At 47.2% G+C, this 16,186-nt stretch overlaps 1 protein-coding gene across 1 annotated transcript in view; it reads right to left on the bottom strand.

Moving 5' to 3' along the window:
- Positions 1-16,186, bottom strand: part of LOC142008952 (vasoactive intestinal polypeptide receptor-like) — a 204,839-nt gene that overhangs the window by 34,409 nt on the left and 154,244 nt on the right. The window contains exon 6 of the mRNA XM_074986333.1: positions 15,431-15,563. Within this exon, the coding sequence (XP_074842434.1) occupies positions 15,431-15,563 (133 nt within the window). The remainder of the gene's footprint in view (positions 1-15,430; positions 15,564-16,186) is intronic.

The raw sequence follows: 16,186 nt of genomic DNA, 5'->3' as shown, positions 1-16,186 counted from the left end.
AAATGGCATTTTAAAATCTCAAAACGTTAAGAGCTGAATGGCCGAGCTAACTGAATTCTCAGCCAGTTTGCCTGTTTAGGGCCCAAACTCAGGCAGACACAGAGGGGAACTCAGCACCTGTGCATATCTATGGAGATGCCAGCGGCCATTAAATGTGGTGCTGATCCAAGCAAAGTAGCTTCTAACTGGGCCACATAAGCCACAGCTCCCATGGGCTTAAAACCACACATGCCTTGGTTTCAGTGCATGACGGATGAAGTGCTGAAGTTCTTCAGTGACAAATATCAGAGGGGTAGCCAAGTTAGTCTGAATCTTCAAAAACAACAAGAAGTCCTGTGGCTCCTTATAGACTAACAGATATTTGGGAGCATAAGCTTTTGTGGGCAAAGACCCGCTTCATCAGATGCATGAGTGGGGGTTCCAGAGGAGGGTCTAAATTTATAGGTTCATGAAAAGGAGGGAGCCCCAGTCAAGAGGAAGGCCAGAGTTGACAGGGTCAATTAGTCAGGGAGGATGTGGCCCATTATCAGTAGCTAACGTAGAGGTGTGAACACCAAGAGAGGAGAAACTGCTTTTTTAATTGTCCAGCCACTCCCAGTCTCTGTTCAGTCCTTGATTGATGGTGTCAGATTTGCAAATGAATTGCAGCTCTGCAGTTTCTCTTTGGAGTCTGTTTTTGAAGTTTTATTTTTGCAGGATGGCTACTTTTAAATATGTTACTGAGCATCCAGGCAGACTGAAGGGCTCAGCCATGGGGTTTTGTATGTAATCATTCCTGATATCTGATTTCAGTCCATTTATTCTTTTATGTAGAGACTGTTCAGTTTGGCCAATGTATGCCCAGTGTTTGCCCAGTGGGGCATTGCTGGCACATGATGGCATACGTCATATTAGTAGATGTGGAAGTGAATGAGCCCCTGATGGTGTGGTTGATGTGGTTAGGTCCTGTGATGATGTTGCTGGTGTAGATATATGAGCAGAGACGGCACCGAGGTTTGTTGCGACAATTGGTTCCAGGTTTAGAGTTACTGTGAAGTGCTGCAGAGCTGTTGGTGAGAATTCGTTTCAGGTTGGTGGGCTGGCTGAAGGGGAGGACTGGCCTGCCTCCCGAGGTCTATGAGAGTGAAGGATTGTTTTCTAGGATGGGTTATAGATCACTGATGATGCGCTGGAGGGGTTTCAGCTGGTGGCTCTATGTGATGGCCAGTGGTGTTCTGTTGTTTTCCTTGTTGGGCCTGTCTTGTAGTGGGTGGCTTCTGGGTACATGTCTGGCTCTGTCAATCTGTTTATTCACTTCCTTAGGTGGGTATTGTAGTTTCAGGAAAACTTGGTAAAGGTCTTGTAGGTGTTTGTCTCTGCCTGAGGGATTGGATCAAATGTGGTTGTACCCTTAATGCTTGGCTGTATACAATGGATCATGTGGTATGCCCTGGATAGAAGCTGGATCCATGTAGGTAAGCACAGAGGTCCATGGGTTTCTGGTATAGGGTGGTGTATATGTGACCATCACTTATTTGCACTGTAGTGTCCAGGAAGTGGCTCTCTTGTGTGGACTGGTCCAGGCTGAGGTTGAGGGTGGGGTGGACACTGTTGAAATCACAGTGGAGCTCTTCAAGAGCCTCCTTCCCATGGGTCCGGATGATGAAGATGTCATCAATGTAGCTCAAGCAGAGGAGGGGCACTAGGGGATGAGAGCTGAAGAAGCATTGTTCCAGGTCAGCCATAAAAATGTTGGCATACTGTGGGGCCATGTGGCTGCCCATAGCGGTGCCACTGATTTGAAGGTATAAATTGTCTTCAATTTGAAATAGTTGAAGGTGAGGACAAAGTCACAAAGCTCCACCACCACTTGTGCCTTGACCTCATCAGGGATAACGTTCCTAACAGCTTGAAGTCCATCTTCATGTGGGATATTGGTGTATAGGGCCTCTACATCCATGGTGGCCAGGATGGTGTTTTCAGGAAGGTCACCAATGAACTGTAGTTTCCCAAGGAAGTCGGTGATATCTCAAAGATAGCTGGGAGTGTTGGTGGTGTAGGGTCTGAGTAGAGAGTCCACATATCTGGACAATCCTGTGGTGAGGGTGCCAGTACCTGAGATGATGGGGCATCCGGGATTCATAGATTTATGGATCTTGGGTAATAGATAGAATAAACCTGGTTGAGGTTCTAGGGGTGTGTCTATGTAGATTTGTTCCTGTGTTTTTATAGGGAGGGTCTTGAGCAGATGCTGTAGTTTCTTTGTGTACTCCTCAGTGGTATCATAGGACAGCAGCTTGTAGAATGTGGTATTGGAGAGTTGCCTGGCAGCCTCCTTTTGGTAGTCTGTCCTATTCATGATGACAACAGCACCTCCTTTGTCAGCCTCTCAGATGACAATGTGAGACTTGTTTCTGAGGCTGTGGATGGTGTTGTGTTTTGCATGGCTGAGGTTGTAGGTTAGGTGATACCGCTTTTCCACAATTTCTGCCTATGCACATTGGCAGAAGCACTCTATGTATAGGCCCAGTCTGTCCTTTTGACCACTGGGGGAATCCATGAAGAAGTCTTTTCCTTGTACTGTAGGTGGGAGGGTATTTATGGGTCCGTGCGCTGTTCCGTGTTGTGTTGGAAGTATTCCTTCAGTGAAGAAGGAATTTTGCATCTATCATGAGAAAACTTCAAGGAACTCCATGGGATTAGGAGTTTTGGTGCACCGGGAGAATGGGTATCCTACATGCTTCTACGTGGCTCAGCTTTCTCTACCCCTCCGAGTTCCCAAACTCCTCTGTCATCGATGAGATGGATTTGTGCCACAAAGTTCAGATGGTGGGTCACGTTCAAGACCATCTCTGAGGTACAGACATGGGCTTGTTACAACTGCCATGAAGAGGAGATACTCAGGACTTCTAGAGATGTACACTGAGAAGGCCACATCCTACCCTCTGCTGCCATTGCCTGTCAGGATGGAGAACGGAGAGGCCGGGAAGTGGCCCCAGGGCTCAGTTCTGGCCCTGCTAAAGTTAATGGGAGTTTTTCCACTGATTCATTTGTAACAGGGTCAGGCCACACTGATTCATATTACCCTTTAGGCAGCAGCATGACCCAAATGTATCCACAGGCCCCATTGCTCAACCATGCCCTTTCCTTCTTATTTAAGCCTAGCCATATCAGCTGCACGGCTTTAAATGTCAAGACATTTAAAATCCATCTCTACTAATACACAGGTCATGCAAGACAACCTGGTGTGGCTTCAGGCATTACACGAGCATCCCACATATAAACCAGTGTCAGGGCTGGATCCACAAGTGGTGTAAAGCGGCAGGACTCTGTTAGAGTCAGCGTAACTAAGCCAGTTTGCATCAGGTAAGGATCTCGTCCTAGGAGGTTATTTGCCCTCATCTACTTGGGCACAGTTTGTGTCACACTGTAGTTTCACACTGGGGTTACTCAGCAGGGCTGACTGCCACTGTGGGTGCCTGGAGCAAGGTGGAAGGCAGGGGCGACCTCCGTGTGCCAGAAGGGGCATGGCCAAGGCCAGTCAGTCCTTAGTGCCATTCAGATGGTGGCATTGGGGCCTCCTCCCCCTTCCTCAGAGCTGCGCAGAGCAGCACTGCTGGGACTCTTCAAAGGGACCTGGAGCACCACATGCTGCTGCTGCCAAAGTCGCAGTGGTGGTAGCGGGAGCTCTGGGCTCCTTTGAAAGGCCAGGCTGTGGGGCAACTGCCCGCTTTGCCCACCACTGCCAGAGAGCCTGTGGTTGCTCATTCCTGTGACTGGAATTAGTTTGTCCGGATCCAGACAATCCCGACAAGAGAATTAGGCCTTGTACGTTTGGCTGGTACGAAGACAGGTGTAGATTTCTCTTTTGAGTCACTTGACTGTAATCAAGATGGCAGTTAGAATCAGCTGGCCCTTTGGTCAACTAATCTGATGCAAAGCCACGTTTAGAAACTGAAATAAAAGTAGAATAGCCTCCTTAATACACTGCATGGCCATTTCTACACATGCCACCTTTTCCAAAAGCGGCATGCTAATAAACGGCCTGGAAAATGCTAATGAGGAATGGATGTAAATTTCTGGCACCTCATTATCATATAGTCACATGATTAAGAGTCTGGAAGAAGCTCTTCCGGACTCCAAAACAGCATGTAGAAGCGCGGCCCCCAGGCGATCTCCTGGAAGGAAATCCTCCTTACGGAAGCCCCTCAGGAAGAAAAGGCTTCCAGAAGGAGGATTTCCTTCTGGGAGATCCCTCTAGGACCACACCTCTACATGCTCTTTTGTAATCATGTGCCCGTATGCTAATGAGGCGCTGGAAATTTACATCTGCACCTCATTAGCATTTTCCGGGCCACTTATTAGCATGCTGCTTTCAGAAAAAGTGGCCATGTGTGGAAATGGCCCATGAATGGGGCTTGTCCTTCATTTATTACTGGAGCAAATCAATCACATATTTATAATGAGCTTCTCACCCAATATTTTTATTCAAGTGAAAGCTTTTAAAATAATCAATGGCCTAGAAAACACTCCGAAGTGCCTGACCCTCATTTCCACATGAGAAAGCCAAATTGTAACACTGATTATCTCTTTCTGGGGCTGTAGCATTTGAACATATGGCAAAATGGCATAAAAGATATGAGACTGAAGTTCCAATGGGGAAGATGGTCAGGACCCTACGGATGGGGGCCTACATAATCTTTGTCTTTTCTTTGAGTCTCTTATTCTCACTCTCACCTTTATTATTATTGTTATTATTATTATTATCATCATCAAATATTTACAATGCAGCACAAATCCAAGCCCCATTGCACTAGGTGCTGTACAAACACTTATCAAAAAGACAAGGCCGACCTCAAATTGCACAGCATCTCATATTCTCTGGAGCAGCAGTGTCCAATAGGAATTCAGAGATTGCCACACTTGTGTTTGTCATCTTTCCACATTTGCCACATTATATTATACAAAACTTTATAGATCCAGGCTCTCCCAGTCCCCCAACCTGCTCTAAATAAGTGCCCTCCCTCTCCCTCAGAGCCAGGCTACTCCAGAGCCAGGCATCCCTAGCCCCCTCTCTGCTCTAACTGAATGCCCTCACACAGAGCCAGGCACCCCCAGTTGCCCTGCCCCCTCTTCTAATTCAAAGCCAGCAACTCATCAGAGCCACTGGGGCCACCGCTGCTGGCAACATTCACTTCTCCCTCCAAACGGTGGGGTGAGTGCACAGAGTGGGGGGACAGCACTCCCCATGTGCGGCTCTGAGGAGGAGCCACATTTAAAGGCTCCAAGAGCCACATGCGGCTTGAGAGCTGCAATTTGGCCATCTCTGTATTTGCCACAATGCAGTGTCCTATTGGCCATATGTGATGAGTGGCAGACGTACTGAACACCCTGATCTGGATGAAAGCAGTAGCAAAGGAAAAACCAAAAGCCTCAGAACACAATAGGGCCTGCACACCTGGGTATTCTCCCTGGGTTGGAGCATCTTACAATGTGCCTAGAGTCAGGAGGGTCAGGAGCTGGCACTGTCCAGAGAACATGTAACATTGCAAAGTGCAGCTTGGACTCACAGCTTCACAGCACCGAGGACTATGCTTCACCCCCTTTAGCGGAGCAGCTTGTTCCCTGTATTGTTCACCCAGCTGGCTTCTCTGGCCTAGTGTTTCTCAGCTAGAGGTATATGTACCCTTGGGGGTACACCAAAGTCTTCCTGAGGGTCCATCAGCTCATCTAGTTATTTACCTAGTTTTACAACAGGCTGCATAAAAAACATGAGTAAAGTGAGTACAATCTAAAAGTTCATTCAGGCAATGACTTGTTCCTAGTGCTTCGTACAGCTTATCAAGGTCCTGGCTGGGATGACTTAGTGGGGGTTGATCCTGCTTGAAGCAGGGGCTGGACTAGAAGACCTCCCGAGGTCCCTTCCAGCCCTATGATCCTATGATTCTATGCCTTATGCTGAAAGGCAAGTACAATATTTCTGTTCTAATTCATTTATTTGATAATAAGACGGCAGAAAGTCAGCAAGTTTTCAGTAGCTGTCTTCTGGGATATTTCTGCTTGTTTTTGTAGGTAAGGAGTTGTTAAGTGAGGTGTAACTTGGTGGTATGCAAAACATATCTGACTCCTGCAAAGGGTGCAGTCATCTGGAAAGGCTGGATGGCACTTGTTTCAAGACCTCAGATTACCTTAGGATCTTGTTTCTCAACTGGTGGTACGCGCACCCATAGGGGGATGCAAGAGAAGTCTGGGGGTACTTATCATTTTTTAAAGGGGTTCTTTGTAAAAAAAGATTGAGAAACACTGCTCTGGCCCATGAATAGGAAGAGGACAAAGCTAGGGCTCCAACAGATCCCCACCTTCTCCTGCCATGGCTGCCTATTTGCTCAGGCCAGTACTCCCTGTTCTTCTCTACTGTGGCAACATTGACAACCGACCAAGAGCTGTGACAATCTAGCCCCTTCCTTTTCATAGGGACTTGTTGACTCACGTGTGCTTCACCCATGAAAATCACTGTCATAACTTAAAAACAATGAGAAGTCTTGTGGCACCTTATAGACTGACAGATACTTTGGAGCATAAGCTTTCGCAGGCAAAGACCTGCTTTGTCAGATGCACTTCCCACAGGCACTGACACAGGGAATCAGCAGACCACATGTTCGCTTTTAAGAAAAAAAACAATGCTCAAGTTTTTGATCATTAGGGACTCCATTAATTAAAGGCTCTGGTCTCAGTCTGTTTTTCTCTCGCTCGCGCTGGTGCTTTCTATAGCATTGCAGTGACTCTAGTGAAGTGAACCTTAAAGTGCTAGCGTGAGATCTGAAAGGGAATTGGCAACCATAACATGTCCTCTCTCCACCCCCGCTTTACTTGGTTGGGTTTGTCCTCCTCGCGGTATTTGTGGGATCTCTCTCTGTCTCTCCTGTCCTCTCCTCTTCTTATCCTGACAAACACACGCTAGGGCAGGGGTAAATTACAGCAACTCAGGAAATCAGCAGCCGTGTGGACGTTATTAGAATCCTAGAACCATACAGTTAGAACGACCGCAAGGGTCATCGGCAGGATTTCCCCTACGTTTTTCCATCCATGGGCAGAATAAATTTTGCTATGTGTGCTAAGACGCATGGGGATGTGCGTCACTAGTAGAAACAAGCTGCCGGCTCTGGGTGCTGAGAACGTTAGGCTTATCAGCTGGGTGACACCTGAATTTCTCCTGGGTGGCTGCCCAAGCATTCAGCTTGCAGGGAGCACTGGTCATCTGCTTTAAATCCCTCCCAAGAGGCAGGATATGTTGTGTCTAACAATTCCTGTTTGTTCAGATCAAATCAGTGGCCTGCTGCGTGGGGTATCCCACACCAGAGACACCCGCAAGACAATTGGGCCTTCTTTGATCTAACCTGAAGGAGAGGGGACATTCCGAGAGGCCAAACACTCACCTCTGCTGAGCGTGTTCTATTCAGGATGGCCTATCAGACTCATTGCGCTCACGTGGGCACCCTCCACAGAGCACAGAAGCAGCCAGATGTGCCTGGAAGGGGGAAGTTAAGGCAAGACAGTCCAAGCCCCTCCCTTCCTGAGTCAATGGGAGCAGTTTGATTGATGCTGCCCCAGGTTTGGGGGTTCCGGGTGGATGGGGACAGTTCGACAAAGCAACACCTCTGGGAAATCTCTGCTCCCTGTTGGACTGGATTGCTGTCCCATGCTGATGCTGCTCGCTGCAGTGGTGGCTCTCCAACCATCTGATTTGCAAAAGGCAGAGCAGCAAGGGCAGGCCGATCAATAACAGCATGCCTGTAGAGCGAGGCGATGTGCGGGAGGGCGTATACTCTCAGAAACCCCCGGGTACTAATGGCTCTGTCATAAGATTTGCTCCCGATCACAGAAGCATAGAACCTTGAGAGGTCCTCAGTTCCAGTCCTCTGCACTCAGGGCCCGACCAGGCACCATCATTCTAAACCACACCCACCAGGAGTCCGTCTAATCTGCTCTTAAAAATCTCCAGTGAGCTGTGAAAACAAGGGCCCATAAGAACACGAAAGGACCCAACCCTGAAGTCCTTATTCAGTGTTAAGTCAACGCTGGACTCGCCTATATGGACAGACAACATGTGCCAATCTACAGGACACCACACTGATGTGCATACATTACCAGTAGGCACACACAGACACTGCTGCTGGAGTGTGCTTTGAACTTTGCAGTGCGGTGGCTGCCTCAGTCTGACCAAAAGAGGTTAAAGCAGGCTGGAAAGAACCATTGTAGGGAGCCCCTTTACATAAATATATATAATTACATAAATATATACCTTTATATAAATCCATGGTATGTCCACACCTGGAATACTGTGTACAGATGTGGTTGCCCCTCTGCCATATAAGGAGAGATTCATGAGACTGGGACTTTTTAGTTTGGAAAAAAGACGATTAAGGGGGGATATGAGAGAGGTATATAAAATTATGACTGGTTGGAGAAACCAGATAAGGAATTGTTATTTATTCCTTCTCATAACACAAGAATTAGGGGTCACCAAATGAAATCTATAGGCAATAGGTTTAAAACAAACAATAGGAAATATTTTTTCACACAACGCACAGTTAACCTGTGGAACTCCTTGCTGGAGAATGTTGTGAAGGCCAAGACTATAGCAGAGTTTAAAAAAGAACTAAATGACTTCATGGGGGGTAGGTCCATCAATGGCTATTAGCGAGGATGGGCATGGAGGATGTCCCTAAGCTCTGTTTCCAAGAAGCTGGAAACAGGCAACAGGGAATTGATCACTTGATGATTCCCTGTTCTGTTCATTCCCTCTGGGGCACCTGGCATTGGCCACTGTCAGAAGACACGATACTGGGCTTGATGGGCCTATGGTCTGACCCAGTATAGCTGCTGTTATGTTCTTATGAGCCAATGAGAGGGTGGCTTGCTGGGGCAGCCCTATTCTAAGCAGCTGCTCAGCAGATCAGAGAGCAGTTGGATCCTGACCAGGGAGGGTGCAAGACTGGTTCCCAAGAGGAAATGCTTTAGAGAGAGCTGGGAAGGCTTTGTGAAGTGGAAGAGAGGCTCCAGTCTGATACCTGCTAGGCTATGGCCTTAATACAAGGGCCAGGAAGGTGTAAGGTCACAGGGAAGTGGCCCAGGGGACAGTGAGGGCAGTTAAGGTAGAAAGAAGGAGGTCAGGACAAGGCAGCTGCCAGAGTGTCCCTGGGCCAGGACTGAGAGTAGTGGATGGGCCTCGGTTTCCCCTTGCCACCAGCGAGTGTGGCCTTTACAGACTGCGGCTTGCCCCTGAGGCAGGCGGCTAAATTTTGGGGCTGCAGTGGGCCGCAGTGGCAGCTGAGGCTGATCACTGCTGATATCTCTGGAAGGAGGTGAGAGACCACCAGTGTCTTGCAGATGATGAGGGGGAGTGGAAGATGGGGACTTCACAACCTCACAGCAGAGGGGCACCAGGGAATGAGGCAGCTGCCCCATGGCAGAGATCACCGGCAGTGGGAACTGTCTCCAGGGGGTGCTGGGGAATGGGGCAGCCTCCCGCTGGAGGAGCTCCCTGGCAGCAGGGGCTGCTGCTTCAAGACTCTAGGTGCCAAGGAACAGGAGCCCCACAAAATATGAGACAATTTGCTCACTTTCTTAAAAAAGTTGGGATGCCTGTGAGACAGCTTAAATAAGGGATTGTCCTGAGAAAAATGGGACAGATGGTCACTTTAGCCACCCGGGTCATTTTGGCCTGGACAAAGGCCAAGCAAACACCAAGGAAAGGCTCTGAGATTGTAACTTTCATTTTTCCTTTTAAACAAACGCCAACCTTGGACTAAAGGTATCTCACACTGTTCCTTTAAGACCCCTGTAAAGGCGAAATGTAAGTAGTTTGGGCCAGCTTTATGAAGGTACAGCACCTAAGTTTGTGAGGCACTTAATCCCCCTGGGCTTTCAATGAGAGTTAGGCACCTAACTCACTTAGGGTGCTTTTAAAATTCCCATTGGTTCTAGCTTCATCTTCAAGTGCCGAAACACCTTTGTGCTCCTGCTTCTTGATGATGACCCTGCACTAATTAAGTCAACGAGTGTTTTACTATTACTGACTTCAGTGGGAACAGAACTGGGGTGATAATCTTGTTGGATTTTGCCTGTCGTTTCTAGATCTAATTTAATTAAGTATTGAAGATGCTGGTCAAGTGACTCACCCTGTATCTTGTCAAAACAAAAAAGCAGTCCAGTAGCACTTTAAAGACTACCAAAATAATTTATTCATGGGAAGTGGGTGTGTCCCACGAAAGCTCATCACCTAATAAATTATTTTGTTAGTCTTTAAAGTGCTACTGGACTGCTTTTTTGTTTTGATAGTATATAGACCAGCACGTCTTTCTCTCTCTTAGTGTATCTTGTCAAGTATCTCTCCTTATTGGGCACCCAGCTTCTGCACACCATCTATTATCTCCAGGTCTGCAATGAGCTACAGAAACATTTGCTTTAGCAAACACAAACCATCCCCTAAACTATTTTCCTGCATCTGTTCGAAAAATTATAGGGCAGGTTTCTTTACAGTTTCTTGAGTGAGATCTTATGAAACTAACAGACATACCAGGGCACATTCTTCAGATGTAAGGTCAGAGTGTGCATTCTTCACAGGTGAAGTGTGTATAGCTTGCCTTCCTATGCAAAGGGGAATTGTTGTCTGGAGTGAACAAATGTCTAACTACTCTCTCGGGAACTCAAAAGGGTGAAGAGAAACTATTTGCCCTAGATGTCATCCTCACCTCATTTAATCTGCATAGCTCCATGGTCTTCTAGCTGGGGATCTAACCATCCCTTTGGCTATGTCTATGCTAGCACCTCCCTTTTGAAAGGGGGATGCTAATGAGACACTTCAGGATATGCTAATGAGGTGCTGCAATGAATTAGCATAAGGGCAGCTGCGACTCTTCGAAAGTGCTGCTTTCGATTATGTGCGGCTTGTCTACATGGGGTCCTTTTCAAAAGGACCCCGCCCACTCTGAAATTCCCTTATTCCTATAACCAAATAGGAGTAAGGGAATTTAAGTGTGTGGGGTCCTTTTGAAAAGGACCCCATGTAGACGATCCACGCACGATTGAAAGCAGCACTTTCGAAGTGCCACGGCTGCCTTTATGCTACTGATGCTCTGCAATGAATATGCAGCTCCTTATTAGCATATCCTGAAGTGTCTCATTAGCATCTCCCTTTTGAAAGAGGGGTCCTAGTGTAGACACAGCCTACATGTCTCTTTGCCTTTCTTTCTCCATCTGACCTGGCCATCTAATCTGCCAATCACCACAGCAGATAGAGGCCACATTAATAAGGCTGATTTAAGTCTCACTCTTTTGAAAACAAGCTAAAAAGATTTCAGCTTGCATCTTTGGCCAGGTTAGTGGCTTTGATTATTGGGTTTTATACTGTGGCTTCCAGACAGACAGAGCGACAGAAAGACAAAAAGAGAATGTTGAGGGAGACTGCTGAGCTGTGTTTGTCAGGGGTGTCTATAAATACCTAAACAAGGATCAAAAATTTGGGTCTTTGATCTGTCAAACAGAGGTGTCACAAGATCCAATAGCTGGAAGATGAACCTCAGCAAACTTGTCTTGGAAATAAGGTACATATATTTACCAAGGAGGGTAATTTACCACAGAGGAAACAATTTACCAAGCATTGTGGTGGATTCTCAGACCCTGGCAATTTTAAAACCAAGATTGTATGTTCTTCTAGAAAACCTATATTGTAGTTTAGAAAGAAATTATTGCAGAATGGTTCTATGGGCTGAGTTATACAGGAGACCAGATTAGATGATCACAATGGTGTTAAGAGTTTATGAATCTAGCAGGTTTAAACCAAGATTCAGCAAGGTGTTTGAGAATATCTGGAAGTGTGTGAGTGGCCCCAGAGAAGCCAGCATGACTATGTGTGAGCTTAACATTACATGTACACTTAAATAACTTGAACAATTGGAGCCTAGGAGAGAAAAAAAAGCATATTTATTTGCTGCTTCTAAATCAGGGTTTCCCAACCTATGAGTTGGTACCCGAACATGGATTAGATTAGATTTTCTAAGGGTCACCAGATGGGTGGCTGTGAGCCACATGTGGCTCTTTAAGGAGGCATTTGCAGCTCCCGCCGCTGCTTCCGCTCACTCTTCCTTCCAGTCTGTGCCCTGCCACACTGAAATGAAACAATTTAATTGGTTTAACGGCTGACAGGAGGGATCCTGCTGTTAAACCAATTAAGTTGAGTCCCTTTTCATCATGGCAAGGCAGGGAACTGCCCACGCTGCAGATGGTGGGAGGGAGTAGGAGGGCTGGGAGCAGACATGCAGAGGCCGCAGCCCAGCGAAGGAGCTGTGGGGGGCAGCAGAGGTGCTCGTGAGGTAGGTGTGGGGGCATTTTGGGACTGAAAGGGGTTTAAGACTGGGGGGTATGGGGGTGTTTTGGGGATGCAAGGGGTTTAAGGCTGGGGGCAGGGATGCGTTTTTGGGGTGCGAGGGGTTTAAGACTGGGGGTGCGGGATGGTTTGGGGCTGTGAGGGGTGAATCAAGTTTTATAAAATATTTTTCCAAGGGGAGACCCTCCCCCCGAAATTTTGAATTGCCTCGGGTCACAAACTCTTACTGAATTATCAAAATGGGTCACCGTCTCGAAAAGGTTGGGAACCACTGTTCTAAATGAACTAGAATTTTGGGTAACTTGAGCAACACTCTGTGGGTATAAATGTCCACTATTTGTAGTTTTCACGGCTAGAAGAGACCACTGAGGTCACCCAATCTGAGCTCCCATGCCACACAGGCTGCAAACTTCTAGAACAGATCTTAGATTTCTTCACTGAACCCCGCCCCCGCCCCAGAACAACACCACAGAACGAAAGGAAGATCACAGCAGTGGTCGTACTTCCTCTGGGAAACCTGGCTGAAAATCTCCGGACGGCAGAGGCGGGGACTGAAGATCAAGCTTCACGTTGCTGCGTGCGAGGAGAGCTCATCACCGTTGTGTTTAGTGACATGCTTAATTGCTTTGGGCAGCTGTCACATAAGACCCATTTGTAAAGCTTTCACTGCTCAATCTCCTTCACACAGGACAAAGGGTCGACGCTCCTTCACACAATTGCTGCAAGCCACGGTCAATTTAGCCTGCTACATTTACTTCTGACAACAAGCCTCGTTTGCCAAGTCATGAGTGCGCTGGGGTGCATCCAGCTGGGGATGTTTTCTCCCACCCTCCAAAATTCTTTTACCCTTAGCAACGGCGATTGTCACATGGGGAAAAGACCAACAAACCAGCTGAATGACCATGCACAGGAAAAGTCATCTGCCTCTTGCCATTGGTTTTCTAAACTTGCTGGTCCTAGCAGATGAGATGCCTTGCAGTTTGGAGAATGCTGCAATTGAGGTTTCCCACTGCTGGGTAAATAACCAAGACAATCCCTTTGCAGCGATTCAAATGGGATGGGCTTACTTCAAACTGACATAGGCACCTAAAATGTTGCAGTGTTGGATTTGTTTATGGAGGAACTAGTGGGCCCTAAAGAAATCCTCCTTGCATGGGTGTCAGAATGATCGCTTTCGTAATGCCTGGGCCGCTCTCAGGCCGTACCACTCCAGCTGAGGGCGAGGACTGCCCCACCCTCACTGGAAGTGATGCAGCATTTCTGCAGAAAGAGGCAGCGCAGGGGCGGTGCAAGGGCGGGAGGGGCATGGGCAGAGAAGGGATGAGGAGGGGTGGGGCAGGGGCACATGGCCAGTGTCCCCCCCTCCCCTGGAATCCCTACACCCATTGCCTCTGCTAGGACCTGCGGTTTGAGCTGTAGGGGTGAGACTCAGAAGCCTCTAGGTATTCAGGCACCTAAATGCCTTTGAAATCAACAGGAATTAGGCATTTAACTGTGATGACTGGAGCTTAACTCAGAGTGAAGTGATGTGCTGAACAGCAAGTTGCACTGGGGGTGAAGGCGGCTTTGCAAGGGCCAATTTTTTAATATAATTTACATTAAAACAGGAATTAATTGGCTTTCCCCACAAATCAGAATTTGCAGCAGGATGGTTCAGTCCAGTGCAGCAGGGAGAATTTTGTTCCACGTGTCTTTGTAACACGGGCGTAGCCTTTCCCTTGGCTGTGCTGAGTGTTGAATTTAATCTGAAAAGACATGGCTGGAAATAAACAGCAACAGCCCAGAAATCAGGGGCAAAAGCCCATGTGCTAATGGGCACAGAGATCTGCTCTCCAGGTCCATTCACATTTGTAAAGATGCTAAACTAAGAGCTCAGCAGGCTAACAGCCTTGAATGGTTACTGGCAGGGACTTTTTCCACACAGTCTCCCATCACCTAGCCTCCCTCATGACCTAGCAGAAACCCTTCTTGGGGTGAGAGGTTAGTTCAATCTCCATGGCTCATTGGTTTCCTGGCTTCTTTTCCCATTCACATGGGCAGCTATTTGTGGCAGAAGGCTCAGGCCAGTTATTTATTCCTGTTTGTATATCATGCTATCTCCTCAGGGAGCTTTACAACACACCCCACCCACTACCCCCAAAGAGTTTACCACTCCAAATCACAAATGGTTAACAACCCCGGGAGCAAACAGACAGCACTGAGTGCTCATCATATCCAGAATGAGTTATGGAACAGATGGGTCTCTGGGCAGTCTGGCAAATATTAGTTGGGAGGCTGTTCCAAGTGTATGGCTGACAGACCTAGGTCATCGGCAGGAGGGAGTGAACCTGCAATCTTAAGCCATGTGCTCTACAACACGAGCTAACGGCCAGCTGCCTCTCAGCTAAGACTGCAGAGCAGAGACCTCTTGCTCCCTTGTCAGTGGTCTCAGTACCTCTGCCATTGCGCAAGCATGACGGGGACTGGGTGAAAGAAGGCATGGAACTAGGGTGGGCAATGGAAGCAGTGGGTAGGTGTAGGGGGACCCATGTACATTTTCATAGTCATAGAATTTAAGGCCAGAAGGGACCCCTAGATCATACAGTCGCACCTTCTCTACCTCACAGGCCACCAACACCTTGCAGTAACCACACACTGAACCTGACAATGGAAATGAGACCAACAGAAATCTATTGCATACCACAGACAGAGAACAGGAAGTCCTTTCATCTACTCTGTGGAGTTTGGATAGTAAGCTCTTTTTCAGTAGCTCAAGTTTGCAAAGTAAGGGAGACCCCAAACTCTTTTAAACATTCTAACACCTTCTTCTTCATCACTGCAGACAAACCCAGGCCCTGACTATGAAAAAGCAACATCTGCTGAATAAGGAACTTATGTTGTGACCTCTGCTTCCCCACTGTGCTGAAACTAGTGGGTTTTGGTTTCCTTGCCAGTGCAGCACGGTAACAACTGAAAACTTCCCCTGACATTTCCCTGCCTGCTTTTCATGACTGCCCCTCCCCACCCTCACCATTACAGGAGCTATACCAAACCAGCTGGCACCTGAAAACATCAACTACTTACAGAGCTCACAAAGCAGTGGTCCAACTCGCTGCTCTCAAAGAGAATGACATCTTTGATGAAGACTGCAATGGCTTTCATGATGAAAGACATGAAGAGATGCATGTGGATGTAATTTCGTGTGCAGTGCAGTTTTCTGTTGGGAGGAGAGATGGAGAAATCAGAGTTTTTAAGCATCAGGACTGCCTCTCACTATATTCCTTCTCTTCTGGCTGAATTTTGTTGTGAAAAACTATTGCTTTATGCAGAAGATTTTGGTTGCTGATGTTTTGCCAAAAAGTTGACATTTTTCAGCAGGACAAACTCCATTTTCTGAACTACTGTAGCAAAAATTAATTATTATTTGTATATTTTATAGAGCAATGTGGATTCTATTTTCACTTAAAAGATATACGTTAAGGTAATTGACATTAAGAGCAACACTGGACTTGTTCCATCCCAGAGGCTTTAGTAGATTATGATGCTCTTTTTTTTTAAGAGGTATTTCCCAGCAATTAAAAGCAACAAGTCTAATATCCTGGAGACGGGCAAGTTTTACAATCCTCAACAACATAATGGGCCTGATTCTCAATTACTGCGCTCCTGTGCTTAGGGTGGAGATAGAGCAAATATGGTTCTCTATCTACTGGGGCCGTGAAGGTGTCTGTCCAACCTAGGTGTAAGAGACAGCAGCCTTAAGGCTGCTCTGATTTATGTTCCGCTTCTTACATCTCTCTCTGGATTCTAGTGCAGTATGAAGGGTTGCACCCCAACCCTCAC

This window comes from Carettochelys insculpta, chromosome 2, assembly GCF_033958435.1.
Source record: "Carettochelys insculpta isolate YL-2023 chromosome 2, ASM3395843v1, whole genome shotgun sequence".
NCBI classification, from domain to species: domain Eukaryota; kingdom Metazoa; phylum Chordata; order Testudines; family Carettochelyidae; genus Carettochelys; species Carettochelys insculpta.
This window is presented reverse-complemented; position numbering and strand designations above follow the sequence as displayed.